Here is an 18,108-nt window from a genome sequence, read left to right as displayed (position 1 = left end):
GGCAATGTTGGGTACTTCACTGGTGACTTCACTGACCGCGGAAGTAATGTCAATAATTGAGCCTTCCAGCGGGGTGGAGGTTGCTACCAGGGCTGTAACTGCGGGGGCGGAAGTGACGTGCAAGGTAGGTATTGCGACTGTGCTGGTGCATCTAGCGGCGCCGGTGGATCCTGTGGCAGTAGCCTTCTCTGCAGTGGTGGAGGTGGTTGGATGGACGGCAAACTCAGAGGAAGTGTGGTTGGCAATGGCTGCAGGCCGTGCGGTGGCATGGGGGGCAGAAGTGGCGTCATCGATTGCCCCAGTGGTCGTGGAAGGAGCAGCCGTGTGGCTAATGGTGTCTGGGCAATTCCAGAGGCCGGGGGGATGTTCTAGAAGGTATGAGGAAACCCATGTATGGAGGGAAGCACACGAAAGTTTGTTCAGCTTACGTCCTTTTATGTCCAATGCAGTAGAGAAACACCGTTTGTTGAGCACATCCTTCTGAGGATGTAGAAATACAGAGGTCCACTGCAGGTCTGGGAAAGTGAGGCTCTAAGCTAGCGCAGGACTGACTGCAGGTAGAGTGGATGGCGGCGCAAGGCTGAGAGCATGAAGTGGAGGGTCCGGAAGAAGAATCTTCCTTGAAAGGTTTGGATTTGTAGTGTGTACTGGGTATCCTGTTCAGGTCCAAACAGGGTTGGTCTGAATGTGGTCCAGAGTCCATGTGGAATCAGATGGTTCCATAGGCAGGTACTGAGGAAGGAGATGTGACTGTGGTAGCAAGTCTGGTAGAGGAAGTGGTTGAAGAGCTTAAGGGCAGAGGAGAGGACTTGGGGGCTCCAGTGAGAGAAGGACTCATGGAGGTCTTTGTAGAGAGAGAGGAGGAGAACTTCTTCAAGGTAGGCATCCTTGGAAGAGGCTTCGCAGTAAGGTTGAAATCTTCTAGGACTGCAGATGCTGGAGGTCAGAGTCGAGAGTGCTGTGTTGGAAAAGCACAGCAGGTCAGGCAGCATCCAAGCAGCAGGAGAATCAATGTTTCAGACATAAGCCTTTCATCAGGAGCCCTTCCTGAAACGTTGATTCTATTGCTCCTGAGATGCTGCCTGACCTGCAGTGCATTTCCAGCACCACACTGTCAGTATGGTGAGGGTAAACACATTCGCAATCAATGTTTGTGATTTGAGGAGCTCAGATGTTAAGTTGGAGACTGAGCTGCAGACACTGACACGTCAAAAAAGTAAAAGGTTGCCAAGGTATTTTGTACCAGGAGGTAGTCACACCTCTTACAATAGCACCTCTGATCGGATTAGTGTGAGCTCAGGAACAGTAGAGTGTGGCTGCAGCTGAAGGAGGGAAGGAGACTATGGGCTGAAAATGTGTTGCTGGAAAAGCGCAGCAGGTCAGGCAGCATCCAAGGAACAGGAAATTCGACGTTTCGGGCATAAGCCCTTCTTCAGGAACACATTTTCAGCTCTGATCTCCAGCATCTGCAGACCTCACTTTCTCCTCCAAGAAGACTATGGGGACAGCTTTTGCCCTGGTCCACCAGATCAGAAGCTCTTTCAGCTTGTTTCGACAATAGTGTGTGCTGCAGGATCAATGAGCCAACTGAACCTTGGTATAGGAAGCTAGTCAAGGGTAGGGAGCATAAAGGAACGTAGTGAGGCAGGTTATTAATGTAGCAAGGAGATGAAAGGTTTTGGGGGGCAGGAGGGAATATAGAATCCCTACAGTGTGGGGCAGACAATTCAGCCCATCAAGTTCACACTGACCCTCTGAACAACCTTGTGGCTCCCATGAGTTGAAATAATCATAAATTAGACTCAAAATGTTGGATTCATCAAGTATATTCCTTAGAGTTCCCCATGTGGCTGGAGATTAGTAAATATTTCTGCTTGGAACCTGACCACAGTGCAACAGTTAAGTGCAGCACTCTGGACAACAAGGGGTTCCAGGTCTTTCTGAATAATAGAATATTTCTAGCTTGAGGCCTAAGTGGATAGATACTTGTTAGGCAATGGAATCCAAAGTTACAGTGGAGAGACAGGGATGTGGATTTTGAAACATGATCTAATCAGCCATTGAATGGTGGAGTGGGTTTGAGAGGCCAAATGGCCTACTTCTGCTCCTAATGCATTTATCCAGGGGATGTGGGCCTCATTGGCTGGGCAAGCATATATTGCCATCCCTAACTGCCCTGGTGAAGGTGGTGGTGAGCTGCCTTGTTGCAGATTTTGGGTTTTAGGGCCACCCGCAGTGCCTTTTGGAAGGGAGCTCAAGGATTTTGAAGGAATGGCGATGTATTTCCAAGTGGGTGACGTGGACGGGAATGTGAGGTAGTTTCTGTTGCCCTTGCCTGTATGGATGGTAGAGATCACAGCTTGGGAAGGCATTGTTGAAGGAGAGGTGGTGAATTAAGCCACTCAGAACTGTTACAACTGTCAAATATTATCTGGTCATTAATGTCTGCGGGGCCTTGCTGAGCGGAACTTGGTTGCTCTGTTTCCAATAGCCCCTATAGTTTCAAAAGGAGTTTTGGAAATGATGAGGGTGTGTATTGTGCTATATAAATGCATGTTCATTTGTTTCCCTTATATAATTCAGGGAAAGGTTAAACAGACAGAGGTCTATTCGGATCATCTCCCATGGGTGCTGGCACGGGCATAATGGGCTGAATGGCCAGCTTCTCTGCTGTGCCATTCTACGATGTATATTGTTTTGGCAACGGATCTCATGTTCGGGTGGAAACAGTCTGCTGATCTATGCTGTGCACTTCTACAGATAGCACCTCCCCTCTGCGTGTACAGATTCGTCTTTGTGTCTGCTCAGTGCAATAGCTATGGCATGTTAGCTAGTCAAAACTAGGAGAAACAGAATATTGGATACAGGTCAGAAAAGTAAGCACAGAGGCATCTGCTGTCTTTATCAGTCCCTGTTGGCAAAATGATTAGGAATAGGACTCACACTGGCGTCAGTAATCGAGTTAATCCTTACTTACATCACCGAGCCCCAGGTAGACTTTATGGGGTCACCGTTCTCCTGATTAACTCCTCTTCACTCACCCCTCCCCCACACCTTCGCCCCACTTCATTATCGAAATGCCAGCTGTCCCGCAGTATCTCAGGACAAAACGGATTATCTCTTCACAGACTGGCAAGGTCATATTTGGTTAGAATTTTGACTGAAGTAATAGGCAGCCATATCTCATTTAACCCAACATGTACCAGGGATGAGATGCGATCCCTTAGAGGTTGCTAATGAGCTCCATATTTAGAAAGACAGGCAGCAGATACATGGGAACGTCACCAGCAGCAAGTTCCCCTCCAAGCAATTCATCTTCCCTCTGTGTGCCTTATGTGTCTGATCTAGGAATATATCACCATTCTTTCAGTGTCACTGAGTCAAAATCCTGGAACTCACCCTCTCATAACACTGTGGGTGAACCTGCAATGCAAGGACTGCAGTTGTTCAAGAAGGCACTTACCTCCACCTTCTTCAGAGTAAAGTCATAGAATTGGATAGCACGGAAACAGACCCTTCAGGCCAACTTGTCCATGCCGACCCAGATATCCTAAATTAATCTAGTCCCATTTGCCAGCATTTGGTCCATATCCCTCTAAATCCTTCCTATTCATATACCCATCCAGATACCTTTTAAATGCTGTAATTGTACCAGCCTCCACCATTTCCTCTGACAACTCATTCCATACACGCAACACCCTTTGCATGAAACAGTTGCCCCTCAGGTCCCTTTTATATCCTTCCCCTCTTACTTTAATGCTATGCCGTTTAGTTTTGGACTCCTCTACCCTGGGAAAAGACCTTGTCTACTCACCCTATCCATGTCCCTCATGATCTTATAAACTTCTATAAGGTCATCTATTTTCCAGGGAAAATAGCCCCAGCCTATTTGGCCTCTCCCTATAATCCAAACTCTCCAACCAGGCAATATCCTTTTAAACTTTTTCTGCACCCTTCTGAACTTTAACAACATCTTTCCTATAACAGGCTGTTTTCCAGAAATGGCCTAAGCAGTGTTCTGTGCAGCTGCAACACAATTTCCCAGCTCCTTTACTCAATACAATTACAAATAAAGGCAAGTGTACCAAACGCTTTCTTCACTATCCTGTCTACTCTTCAAGGAGCTATGAACCTGCACTCCAAGTCTCTTTGTTCAGCAACACTCCCTAGTGTTGCTAAACATACATTTAACATATAAGTCCTGCTCTGGTTTGCCATTCCAAGATGCAATGCCTCATAGGAATAGGCAATAAATACCGAATAAATAAAAGGAGGTCTTCATGATTCCAAACCAGATGCTGCGAAAGTTTCCAATTGGTGACAAAACTGACATCTCTTACAAAATAAGAGCAAAATACTGCAGATGCTGGAAATCTGAAACAAACACAGAGAAATGCTTGAGAAATTCAGCAGGACTGGCCACAACTGTGGAGAGCTAACAACTCAAATCCTGGATGACTCTTTCTCGAACCCATCAGAGGAACTCTGAAGAAGAGTCATGAAGACCTGTTCTTCTCTGTGCAGTTGCAGCCAGACCTGCTGAGTTTCTCCAGCCTTTCCCAGTGTTTCTTTCACTTCATCAGTTGATTGGCGAACTTTGACACTCCAAGGTTAGCATTATCCAGTTTCTCCCTTCATTTGGATGTTGGACCCTTCAAACACATTCATACCCATTTTCAGGAGCTCCCTGTGCTGTACTGAAACATCGATTCTCCTGCTCCTTGGAAGCTGCCTGACCTGCTGCGCTTTTCCAGCAACACATTTTCAGCTCTAGGGTGGAAATAGGTAATGTCACAGAGATGGAAGTAGGTGTGAATACAGAACACTGGCCAGTACAGCACAGGGACGGGTCCTCTGTCCCACCACATCTGTGCTGGCCATGATGCCATTTGAACATTCTTAGTTAGAGACAAAAAAAACTGCAGACGCAGGAATCCAAGATAGACAAGCAGGAGGCTGGAAGAACACAGCAAGCCAGGCAGCATCAGGAGGTGGAGAAGTCAACAGTTCAGTTGTAACCCTTCTTCAAGACTGGAATTGGGTATGAGGGGAGCTGCTGGTGAGGTAGGGATAGGTGTAGACAGGTAGAGGGTACAACCTGGTTGGTTAATGGGAGGAACGATTCCAGTTGGAGGTGGAGGGAAGGGATGATCAGAGGAGTTTTTTGACGTTGGAGGTCGGAGGTTGAGCTCCAAATCAAACAGGATATCAAGGTTGCAAACAATGGAATTCATCCACGGACAGTGAGCAGCAGGTGGGCAAGGAATAAAGACAATAAGGAGTGACTAGTGGGGGAATACATGGAAATTCAACCCCGCGTAAGGAAGGTGGCGCTGTTTCGGGAGACTCACGTTTCGGTTTTGTAGGAGAAGCATCGCTCCAGTGGGATCTTCAGTACTTTGCCGTTCAAGCCCACAAACAGAGAGCGGTCACTGTGAAGGATCTGCAGGCTTCGGATGGGCTCCTGTTTGCTGGCTGCCAGCAGCTGCAGCTCTTCCAAGTAGCAGCCTCGCAAACCCTTGCTGTCCGATGACAGAGTTTTCAGAATAGTTCCGTGCTCTGAGTTTAAAAAGAAACAATCAAGGCAGTGCAAGTTAACCCTGATGGACAGCTGCATTACTGAATTGAATTTCATTTTCGTAAAATCAAATAAAAAATCTACATTCTTACATTAATGCAAAGGAACCAATGAACACTGAGCACAGAGTATGTATTGTAGAACCAATGAGAGATAAACCTGTTGTTGACCTCCCATTGTGCAATGAGGCAAGGTTAATTAATACGTCCACTTGGAAACAGTGATCATAATACAACTGACTTCCACATCACAGTGAGCGTGGAGTGTGATGAGATATAATGTGCTACCTTAGGAATTTGGTGCAGGTCATCTCTAGTTCAACAATCTGACTCCAGCCTTGAAATTTCAAACTGTGTGCTGAATATAAAACTGATATTAACAGAAACTGTCTGGTAGTGGGAGTTATTAGTCCATAGATTGATAATGGTTGCCCAAATAGATGTTAATCACTACAGCAGCAAACTGACTGAGCAGTTCTAATTTGGGAGTGAGTCATCAGCCTTTTATAAAAGCAGACAGATTAGATTAGATTACTTACAGTGTGGAAACAGGCCCTTCGGCCCAACAAGTCCACACCGACCCACCGAAGCGCAACCCACCCATACCCCTACATTTACCCCTTACCTAACACTACGGGCAATTTAGCATGCACAATTCACCTGACCCGCACATCTTTGGACTGTGGGAGGAAACTGGAGCACCCGGAGGAAACCCACGCAGACACGGGGAGAACGTGCAAACTCCACACAGTCAGTCGCCTGAGTCAGGAACTGAACCCGGGTCTCAGGCGCTGTGAGGCAGCAGTGCTAACCACTGTGCCACCGTGCCGCCCACTACAGGTTATGCAATCACATAAAACCATAAGAAATAGGAACAGAAGTAGGCCATTCGGCCCTCTCAAGACTGCACCACCATTCAGCAGGATCTTGGCTGAACCAACATTCCTCATATCCATTTTCCTCTGTTTCCTCTTTAATCCTTGATTTCCAAAGATGAGGATGATGGGAAGTAATACCAACTTGGGAATTTGATTCAAAGGCAGAAGGAGATGTTGCTGTTTAAAGCTTTGGTGAGCCTTCAGAATCTGGTTAATGCTCCAGGTAAATAATTAAATATAAAGTGATACAGATCATTTGCAATGGGAAATGTGACAGAAAGGGACATACAACTTAAGCATAAAAGTGTACAATCAAGTACAGTCAGAGTAGGGAGAAATGTCTTTAAATTAACAGAGAGGGAGGAGCATTCAGGTGAAAGGAAAACTTAGAAATCCAAACATACGAGTTGAGGCAAACGACAAGTCTAATGAGGTGGGTAAAGTGAATTGGACAGAAAGAGGCAGAGAGTATCACAGCGTGAAGTCCTTACAGGGATTATTAGTTAGAAAATACAAGTTAAGTCACTTTCTCTGAATGTTTAGAGCATTCAGAATAAAATAGATGAATGGTCTCTCAAAAAGAAAATCCAGTGGCACAGATGGAGGGGAATAGCTGAGAGCTAAACACAATTTCAGGGTACACAACATTTTGAGATGAAAGCAAAATGGAAAGGGAGGAGGGATAGTCCTGATAATAAAGGATCACATGATGAATTATATTTAAAATGCATCTGGACAGGTACATGAATAAGAAGGGTTTAGAGGGATATGGGCCAAATGATGGCAAATGGGGCAGTATTAATGCAGGATATATGGTCGGCATAGATGGTTTGGAAGGGTCTGTTTGCATGCTGTATATCTCTATTACTCCATGACTTGAGTGAGAAAAGATCCTGGCTCTGAAAAATTGTACAGTGTATCGTTATGGATGTAAATAAAGAATTGCAAGGGTCAGAAAATGCAGACAGGACTGATTTAATCATCAAATAGACTGAACCAATCAAATTGACAAAGGTGATGTGGAAAGAGAATTTGCCGAATATCTTCAGGACATTCTTCTGCAGTAATATATTGTGGAACCTGTTTTCAACCTCGCATTGTGCAATAAGGCAAGGTTAATTAATATGTCCACTTGGAAACAGTGATCATAATACAACTGACTTCCACATTACAAACAAGAATATTGAACTTAAAAAACAAATTTGCGTAGGTATTAGGCTAAATTTAAAAGAGTAAAACGACTAAAAGATATACTGGGAAATAACAGTGAGAAATAATTTAATGAAATAATTCAAAATGTTCAACAGAAACACATTACATTGAAATTACAAAATTTCCAAAGGGAAGACATACTAAGATATACAAAAGCTCCGAAGCTTACTAAGGAGGCTAAAAATATGACTTAATTAAAAGAATTGGCTTTGAATACAACAAAGGATGCCTGAGGATTGGGAGTATTTTAGAATTCAGCAAACAGCTAATAAAATGATAATAAAAAAGGAAAATACCGAATATTAGAGTCAACTGACCAGGAATATAAACATCACCTTGAAGATCTTTTGCAAGTGTATGAAAAGATAGGAAGGGGCCTTATGATGCAGTGTAGTCCTTATCTCTGAGCCAGGATGCTAAAGTTCAATTCTATAAGTCATGAAACCATAAGACATTGAGCAGAATTAGGCCCTTTGGCCCATCACATCTGTTCTGCCATTTGATCATGGTTGATATGTTTCCAAACCCCATTCTCCACAAGCCTTAATACCCTTGAAAATCAGTCTTAAATACATTCAATGAGTTGGACTCCACAGCCCTCTGTGGCAACGAGCTCCACAGATTCATCACCCTCTGGCTGAAGAAATTCCTCCTGATCTCAGTTCTGAAGGGTCATCCCTCCACTCTGAGGCTGTGACCTCAGGCCCTAGTCTTTCCTTCTAGTGGAAACATCTTCTCCATGTCCACTTTATTCAGGCCCCTCAGTATTTCGTATGTTTCAATCAGATGCTCCCCTTGTCTTTCTAAAGTCCATGAAGTGCCAACTCATTCAGAGGCGTGTCATACCATGTCTGTCCAGGTGATTAAAATATCTATGAGGAAAAGAAAGCAGCTAATGTGGCTGCTTAGAAGGAGAGACAAGAGAAATGACCACGTGGAACGAGGAAATGCCAAAACCATTGCTTTGAATGCCATTACAAATCATTACAAACAAATAATTGGTGTCTGTCTTTTCAGTAGAAGACACAAATAAATACCTGAAACAGGGGTCAGTAGAAGAAAGATATTTACCTGCCTTAAGAGCACAGAATGTGTTCTGGAAAAACCCAGGGAACTGAAGCCCAACAAAACTTCGGGACTCTACACCAAATGTTCCGAATGCGATGGCTACAGAGATTCACTAGCAGGGAAATGGAGTTGGAACTCAAGGTCAGTCATGATCACAGAAAGTGCTGGAGAAACTCAGCAGATCTGGCAGCATTTATGGGAAAGCAAACAGCATTAACATCTGCTGGAGGTTTACAACATCATCAGCAGGGTGGATAGAGTAAATAGGGAGAAGCTGTCTCTGCTCGTGAAAAGAATGAGAACGAAAGGGCAGAGATTTAAAGTGATCTGCTAAAAAAGCAAAGGGGAAATGAGAAAATGCTTTTTCACACAGTGGGTCGTGAGGGTCTGGAATGTACTGCCTAGATATGCGATGAAGACAGGTTCAATTGAGGAGTTCAAGAGTGCATTGGATGGTAATTTGGATAGAATAGTGTGTTTCGATATGGAGAAAAGCAGCTCAAGAAGGCAGCTCACCACCACCTTCTCAAGGGCAACTAGATATTGACAATAATTACTGGTCCAGGATCCCCACATCCCATGAATGAATAAAGACATCTGAAGTCCCTCATTTATCACATAATTCCAAAGCCTGGAAACAGGCTACTTGGCCCATTGAGTCCAAACTGACCCTCCCAACAGCATCCTACTCAATCCCTGTAGCTCTGCATTTCCCATGGCTGATCCACCTAGCCTCCACATCTCTGGACACCACAGGCAATTTAGCATGGCAATCCACCTAGCCTGCACAAATTTGAACTCTGGAAGGAAACCGGAGCACCCGAAGGAAACCCACACAGACACGCGGAGAATGTGCAAACTCCACACAGATAGTCACCCCAAGGGTAAAATCAAACCTGGGTCCCTGGCTCTGTAAGCCATCGTACCGCCCAGGCACCATCTTCACTGCTTTCAGGAGATGTATGGCAAGGGGACGCAGGGCTGGGTATTGAGGAAGAGGAAGGAAAGGAGTTACCTGTGCCAATGTACATCACATGGTAGAGCGTGTCCCGGCCTTGCACGATGTCCACAACGATCTTGGAGAAACGCATGTTGTCATGAGTCACAAGGGGGTCAACGGTGACAGGCTGCACCACATCGTTCATGAGGAAGAAGCGCTGAGCATCCTGGAGGCTACGCTCTGTCAGGTTCGCATTGGGTCCATGGTCTTGGAGGGAACCACACTGCAGAGTGAGCAAGCACAACGGAAACATCCAGCACTGTTTCAGTCCAACACCCCTCAACACCCGTGACATACCCCACCCTGAGCACATCCAGGTGGCATGATGGTTTTGGTACAATTGTCGATGGATAGAAGGTGGCCATTCAAATCATCAAGTCCATGCTGAACCTCTACAAGTGCAACTTATCTAATCCCACCGTTTTCCCTACAGCCCTGAAACCTTCCTTTGGATAAGTGTTTCATATTGTGAAGAGGAGAAGGCTGAGAGGAGACCTGATAGCAGTGTTCAAAACCGTGAGGGCACTGGATAGAATAGGCAGGGCGAAACTGTTCTTGTACGTAAAAGGATCGAGAATGAGATCTAGGGGAATTTGCAAAAGAAGGACATGCAAGGGTGAGACAAGTCTTTTCACGCAATGAGTTGTCAGGGTCTGGAACATACCTGAAAAATGTGTTGTTGGAAAAGCGCAGCAGGTCAGGCAGCATCCAAGGAGCAGGAGAGTCGACCTTTCTTCAGGAATGAGGAAGGTGTGCCAAGCAGGCTAAGATAAAAGGTAGGGAGGAGGGACTTGGGGGAGGGGCGTTGGGAATGCGATAGGTGGAAGGATAGGCCGGAGAGGGGGTGGGGTCGGAGAGGTCAGAAAGAAGATTGCAGGTCAAGAAGGTGGTGCTGAGTCCGAGAGTTGGGACTGAGAAAAGGTGGGGGGAGGTGAAAATGAGGAAGCTGGAGAAATCTGCATTCATCCCTTGTGGTTCCTAGGCAGAAGATGAGGCGCTCTTTCTCCAGGCATCGTGTTGCCATGGTCTGCCAGACCTGCTGCGCTTTTCCAGCAACACATTTTTTCAGCTCTGATCTCCAGCATCTGCAGTTCTCATTTTCTCCTCTGGAATATACCACCTGGAATTGTGGTGGAGGCAGGTTCAATTGAGCTATTCAAGAGAGCTTCGGCTGGTTACGTAAATAGAAACAGTGGGGCAGGGTTATGGGAAAAAGGCAGAAGAATTATTTGAAATTATCATACTCATTCAGAGTATGGACACAATGGACTGAATGGCCTCCTCTTCACAATAACAATTGTATGATAGTGTGACATATGTTAATAAATAACTATAATGATAATAATTCATGTTTTGTTGAAAAGGGATTGGAATATGATTATGAAGGACCTTGGTGGGTCTACACCTGGCACCAATCAGATTGCTCTCCACGAAGTCAACACACACTCAATGGAGTGAATGGCCACCTATCAGTGGTGTGGTCCTTTATAAGCACCGATTCTTTGGCTGTCTCTGGTGTCCACAAATAGAATGGAGAGAGAGGGATTGGTGATTGGGTAAGGGTGTGGAGGATCAGGAAGTGAAGGGGAAGATAACCTAAGGGAGGGAAGCTCATGCTCCCCTTCTGAGGTAACGTTCCTACCTTTCCTGCATTACCTCACCCACACCCCACCTCACAAGTACTTTGCTTTAATTCACTCATGGGATGAGAGTGTTACTCACTGGGCCAGCCATGACTGCCCCTCCCTACATACACTCCTCGGGATGGCAGAGTTCATGTTGTGCAGGTACAGGGAGTTTCGGGATTTTGGTCCAGCGACAAGGAAGGAATGATGATACAATTTCAAGTTTGGAAGGTGAGTGGATTGGAGGGGAGCTTGCAAGTGATTGGTGTTCCCACATATCTGCTCTACTTATCCTTCTAGACTTGGGTTTGGGTTTAGAAGATGATATCTAAGGACCTTTGGTGAATTTCTGCAGTGCATCTTGTAAATAGTACTGACTGCTACCACTAAGCGTCAGTGGTGGAGGAAGTGGACGTTTGTGGATGTGATGCTTTGTCCTGGGTAATGTCAAGCTTCTTGAGTGTTACTGGAGTTGCACCCATCCAGGCAAGTGGGGAGCTTTCCATCGCACTCCTGATATTCACACACACACTGGTATGCCTATCCGGCCAGTGGATTTGCAGGATTTTGCTAAGGCAATGCTGGTGATTACTCTCCAGAGATTTGAGTGGCATCTGTCCATGTTTCTGATACATACAGGAGGGTGAGGTCCACAGCTACTCTGTCGATAATGAGGTTGATGTTGGGTTTGAGGTCTTGGAACACTATGTTTCTCAGACGTCTGAAGGCTACACCCACACATTGGGAGTCAATGCTGGATTTCACTGTCCACATCTGCTCGCACAGAGAGGAGGGGCCTGAGGTATGGGACACTATCCATGTTGTCCAGGTGGATTTTAATGGTCAGGGAGTGGTGTTGTGTGACAGGAGTAGGCTGGTGGAGAACCCTTGTTGTCTGGAGGTTTAATCTGAAACCCATTCTGTCATGTGTTTCGGTGAATGAACCAATGTTGGTTTGTAGCTCAGTAGAATCAACAGCCTAGTAGATAGTCCCAACAGTCTGTTTCCATGTAGTGTGTCTATGCTATGTAATATATCTCCAACTTCTTGTCATGTCTTCTATTGAACCCAAAAGCCAGGCCTCATCCTGCCTGAGAGCCGAGGCAGCCATGCCTCTGTTGAAACCACAGAGCCCCTGTTTGATGAACAGCGCTGGCTCTCGGATTGCAGCTGTTAATTCCACAATGTTTACTTACGCGAGGTTAAGAGGTTTCAAGTTCTTGCAGAAGGAGGAATTTTTTGTTAAAGGGCCAAGTGTAACGTAACGAATGAATACCTCTTATTTTTAACTGATCCTATTTTCACTGCAGAATCCATTGCTTTATGCAGTGTCCAGATGGCAAATGAGAATGGAAATGGCATCACCTGTCATGTTTTACTTGGGGCGGCACGGTGGCTCAGTGGTTAGCACTGCTGCCTCACAGCACCAGGGTCCTAGGTTCAATTCTAGCCTTGGGTGACTGTCTGTGTGGAGTTTGCACATTCTCCCCGTGTCTGCGTGGGTTTCCTCCGGGTGCTCTGGTTTCCTCCCACAGTCCAAAGATGTGGAGGTCAGGTGAATTGGCCATGCTAAATTGCCCATAGTGTTAGGTGCATTCGTCAGAGGGAAATGGGTCTGGGTGGGTTGCACTTTGGAGGGGCGGTATGGACTGGTTGGGCCAAAGGGCCTGTTTCCACACTGTAATCTAATCTTAAAAAAAACTAGTATGTGGGCAAGAAAGTGGAAGGATTAGCTTGGCAGGGTGGCACACGAGGGGTCACTGGGGTGGGGAACGTATTCAGGCATAGGGGATATGAGAGGCCAAGGGGAGGGAAGACATAGCTAGGCGTGGGGGGAGGGGGAAGATAAACTTGCCGAGCTAGGGGGGAGTAGGGAATGCAGGGATTAATCTATAGAGACTGACAGCAGGGACCTAATGGGCCAAATGACCTCTCTCTTTCTCTCTCTGTGCACAGTAACGATGCTACCACAATAGGTGAGAAATGCTGGGAATAATGTCTCAGGAACCAAGAAAGAAATCACTGGGGATATTTAAGATGAAGACTATGATTAGATTGGATTCCCTACAGCATGGAAACAGGCCATTTGGCTCAATAAGTCTACACCAATACTCTGAAGAGTAACCCACCCAGACCCATTTCCTTACACTTACTCCTGACCAATGCACCTAACACTATGGGCAATTTAGCATGGCCAATTCACCTAACCTGCACATCTTTGGACTGTGGGACAAAACCAGAGCACCTGGAGGAAAACCACGCAGACACGGGGAGAATGTGCAAACTCCACCCAGACAGTTGCCTGAGGCTGGAATCAAACCTGGGTCCTTGGTGCTGTGAGGCAGCAGTGCTAACTACTGAGCCACCGTGCTGATGACGGGAGAGCTGGCTGACTGGGAGTGAAAAGCCATCTACCTGGAAGTTGGGAATGGGGTTTGTGGCCGGCAACCAGGCGGATCGAGGGTTCTCCTGGTAGCGGAACGGTCCGTTGAAAGTCTGAGCGATGGCGCTGAGGTTATATGCACAAACTGCAGAGGCTGCAATGCTGTTCCTGTTGAAAACAAAAACAGGGAGGTGATTACAGAGTGTGTGCATCGACAGGACCTGCATTAGTATCTGTTTATTCACAGGATTAGCTTACTAGGCCCAGTATTTATTATCTAGCCCCAGTCACCCAGCTACTGATTGGTTTGATAGGCCCTTTCAGGTTCAACCACATTGCTGTGGGTCTGGAGTCACATGTGAGATCACAGAAGGTAGGAGCAGAAATAGGCCATTCAGCCCATCAAGCCTGCACCGCCATTCAATTGTATCATTTCTGATCTAATAATCCTCAACTCCACTTTCCTGCTTTTTCCCCATAACACTTGTTTTCCTTACTGATTAAAAATGTGTCTAACTCAGGCTTAAATATACTTAATGACCCAGCCTCAAAAACCCCATTGTGGGAAAGAGTTCCACAGATGCATTACCCTCTGAGAGAATAAATTCCTATTCTTCCCTGATGTTACTAGACTACTGAACGCACCTCTCTCATTTCAAATCTAATGTTGACCATGCATTTATGCCGCCCCTGTGCAGTCATAACCCTGCATGTCTCGCTCTATCTGAGCACCCTATGATCTATATGTCCTTGCTTGCTATGACCTGCCTGTACTGCTCGCAAAACAAACCTTTTCACTGTACTCAGGTACACATGACAACAATAAATCAAAACAAACCCATTATTCTGAGATGATGCCCTCTGGTCCTCAACTCATCCACAAGGGGGAAACAACCTTTCTACATCTACCCTACCAAGACGCCTTAGACTTTTCAATAAGTTCCTGCCAGACCACATAAAGATGACAGATTTCCATCCCCAATATTAGACATTTTTATTTGATGGTCACCAATAGGTCAGCAGTTAATTCCAAAGCCTTACTGAATTCCAATTTTACCACTTGCCACAGTGGGATTTGAACCCATTTTTCCCAGAATGATAGAGCCTAAAGCTCTGGATTACTAGTCCAGTGGCGTTGTCACAATGCCCCCAACTGCCCAGAATGCACGCTCCAGTATATGTTCTGCTTCCCTCCACCACCTGATTTCCTATTTTAGGCAGACATTCCACTTCATAGGATCATAGATTCCCTCCAGTGTGCAGGCAGGCCATTTAGCCCAGCTAGTCCAAACCAACCATCTGAAGAGCATCCCACCCAGACCCAAACCTCCTACTGCCCCCACCCTATCCCTGTAACCCTACATTTCCCATCGTTGATCCACCCGACCTGCACATCTTTGGATTGTCGGAGGAAACAGGAGCACCCGGAGGAAACCCGTGCAGACACGGGGAGAAGGTACAAACTCCACACAGACAACCGCTTGAGGCTGGGATTGAACCTGGGTCCCTGACGCCAGTGTGCCACATTCAATTAGACCCACACCCCACTGTGCTCTGCAAATGTTTTCCTCTTCACATAATAACCCCATTCGAATTGAGTTTCTGGCTTGGGTTGGATGTGTTCATTGGAGGATTTATCCCATCCAGCTGTCCCACTCCCCCCTACACTCAGTATGTTCTGATAAAAAGTCATTGAGCTGCAAGATCAACTCTATTTCTCCCTCCGTGGATGCTGCCAGATGTGCTAAGTTTGCCTGGCACTTGGTGTTTTTATTTAAGATCTCCAGCATCCGCAGTATCCTCCCTGTGGACATTCGTTCTTCCCTGGGATGAGAGTCACAAACGGTCTCCCCTGCCAAGGGCTGTCAAAGCTCTCCCTAGAGTCCTGCCCAACTGGTTCCCTCTGCGGTCATCACAGAAAAGCCATGAGCAGATGATCTGATGCTGTCATAAAGTCACAGAGCACAGAAACAGGCCTTTTGATCCAACCAATCCATACAACCTTAATCCCAAACTAAAATCCCTCCTGCTTGCACTTAGCCCCTATCCCTCCAAACATTTCTCATTTATGTATTTTAAACACTATAACAGTAACTGCATCTATCACTTCCTCTGGAAGCTCATTGCACACATGAACAACTCTCTGTGTGAAAAAGTTGCCCCCTCATGACTTTTTAAAATCTTTCTCCTCTCACCTTGAAAATATGCCCCCAGTCTTGAAATCCCCCACCCTAGGAAAAAGATACCTTATTTATACCCCTCATGATTTTATAAACCTCTATAAGGTCATCCCTCACCATCCTTCACCCAGTGCCAAAGGTCCCAACCTCTTCTAATAACTCAAACCCTCCAATCCCAGCAATTTCCTGGTAAATCTACCCTGATCCCTCTCCAGCTTAATAAATCTTTCTTTAACAGGGGGACCAGAACTGTCAATGGAACCTTACAAACGTACAAACTGGCTACGGTGTTCTGTAAGTCCCAACCGACGTGTATGGGGAAGCGGGAGACGTTGGTAAGATGAATCTGTCAGTTCCATAAGAAATACTCAAAGAAATACAATGCAGTACATTTGAGTGTATTTGGATTGAAAAAAAATCTAAACATCAAAAGCTCACTGCGTACTGGAAACTTTGATAGGATGTAATCAGGATTATCGACAGAACCAGCTCTTCCACCTTCCGCAGCATCTGACGCTGAAGAGATGGGTTTAGATATACAGAGGAACCTCGATTATTCGGCACTCGATAATCCAAATTTTGGATTATCCAAACAAGATCGCAAGATCCTGATGCTTGGCTGAACGGTTTTATCCGGCAAAAGTGCACAGTGTCACAGCAACTCAGAGCAAACTCCAATAGATGCTGTTATACAAGGAACTGAGGGACTGAAGGAGACCATTCAGCCCTTTAAGCCTGTTCCACAGGCCTCCTCCTCCTCCAGGAAAGCAGAAATTGATTGGGTGCACAGCAAACTCCCACAAAACAACATGAGATAAATAACAGGATTTTCAATTAAGTTGTTGCTTAAGCATTGGTCAGGACATGAGGGATAGCTCCCCATGCTCTCCTTTCAAGAATGTCGTGGGATATTTTTCTATCCATCTGAGACGGCATATAGAGTTTAGTTTCTCAATCCTGACTCCTGACAGTCAGCTGCAGAAACAAAGAGAGAGAATTAGGGATTCGGACAATGCACGAATCCACAATTTCACTCAGGGAAGGCGCTTGTACCATTCTGCTGTGACTTGCGTTGCTGTCTGCGGTAATCCTGGGATCAAGCGATGTGTGTTTTTGAATCAGAAAGGATGACAGCAAACAAGCCTAAATGGGGCTGTTTGGTGTGTATCAACCGTAAATCTGCAGCAAACTGGAAGTGACATCTCCGATTAAATACCAGGCTCAAGTTACTGCTCGCTCAGCTGTGCTAAATTTTCCTGAAGAAAAAAAATGTAATCAGCATTTAGCAGCAATTGGCTTGACATGGGGTTTAGTCGTACACTTCGACCCTTCCACACAATACCCAAATGAATTCTGGGTCTGTTTAAAAGATGGCTTCATTTGTTACTGAGTGACAAGTACGATGTTATTACAGCGTTCTGGCTGACTGCCAGGAGCTGCTAGCTTCCGTCTTGAATCTCCAGCAGCGAGACAGAAAGGAATGATGACAAAGGGCTGAAACTCACCTTGCTTCAGGCCGTTGGCCACCGAGTGACTCACAGCAAACGGAAACATGAGAAGATGTAGAATTTCTCTCCTAGCTCGGTACATTAAGTCACAAAATTGTTACACTGCAGAAAGAGGCCATTTAGCCCATCGTGTCTCTGCTCTGAATGACCATTTTGCTAAATGCTTTCATAGAATCACACAGCACAGAAGGGGCCCATCAAGTCTGTATCACCAAAAATTGTAGAATCCCCACAGAAGAGGCCTAATGAGTCAACACCAAACCCCAGAAGAGCCTTCCACCCAAATCCACCTCCCCTATCCCTGTATTTTCCATGGCTAACCCACTTAGCCGGCACAACCCAGCACGCAATGGGCAATTTCCCATGGCCAATCCACCTAACCTGCACATCTTTGGACTATAGGAGGAAAACTGGAGCAAACCCATGCAGACATGGGAAGAATGTGTAAACTCCACACAGGCAGTCACCCGAGGGTGGAATCAAACCCAGGTCATTGGTGCTATGAGGCAGCAGTGCTAACCAGTGACCCACACCTCCCTGAGTTAGGCCCATAGCCTTGAATAAAAGAACAAAGAAAGATAAAAGAAAATTTATAGCCCAGGAACAGGCCCTTCGGCCCTCCAAGCCTGAGCGAATCCAAATCTACTTTCTAAACCTGTCGCCCAATTCCTAAGCAT

At 45.8% G+C, this 18,108-nt stretch overlaps 1 protein-coding gene across 3 annotated transcripts in view; it reads right to left on the bottom strand.

Annotated features, from left to right (window-relative positions):
• sema5ba (sema domain, seven thrombospondin repeats (type 1 and type 1-like), transmembrane domain (TM) and short cytoplasmic domain, (semaphorin) 5Ba) overlaps positions 1 to 18,108 on the bottom strand; it is a 339,576-nt gene that overhangs the window by 99,053 nt on the left and 222,415 nt on the right. For all 3 annotated transcript variants that reach the window (XM_060828274.1, XM_060828276.1, XM_060828275.1), the window contains exons 10-12: positions 13,776 to 13,911; positions 9,751 to 9,958; positions 5,352 to 5,559 (exon numbers count right to left, since the gene is read on the bottom strand). In XM_060828274.1, coding sequence (XP_060684257.1) covers positions 5,352 to 5,559; positions 9,751 to 9,958; positions 13,776 to 13,911 — 552 coding nt within the window. The remainder of the gene's footprint in view (positions 1 to 5,351; positions 5,560 to 9,750; positions 9,959 to 13,775; positions 13,912 to 18,108) is intronic.

The sequence above is a fragment of the Hemiscyllium ocellatum genome, chromosome 7 (assembly GCF_020745735.1).
Source record: "Hemiscyllium ocellatum isolate sHemOce1 chromosome 7, sHemOce1.pat.X.cur, whole genome shotgun sequence".
Taxonomy (NCBI): Eukaryota; Metazoa; Chordata; class Chondrichthyes; order Orectolobiformes; family Hemiscylliidae; genus Hemiscyllium; species Hemiscyllium ocellatum.
The sequence above is the reverse complement of the archived record's forward strand: the minus strand, read 5'-3'. Positions and strand labels throughout refer to the sequence as shown.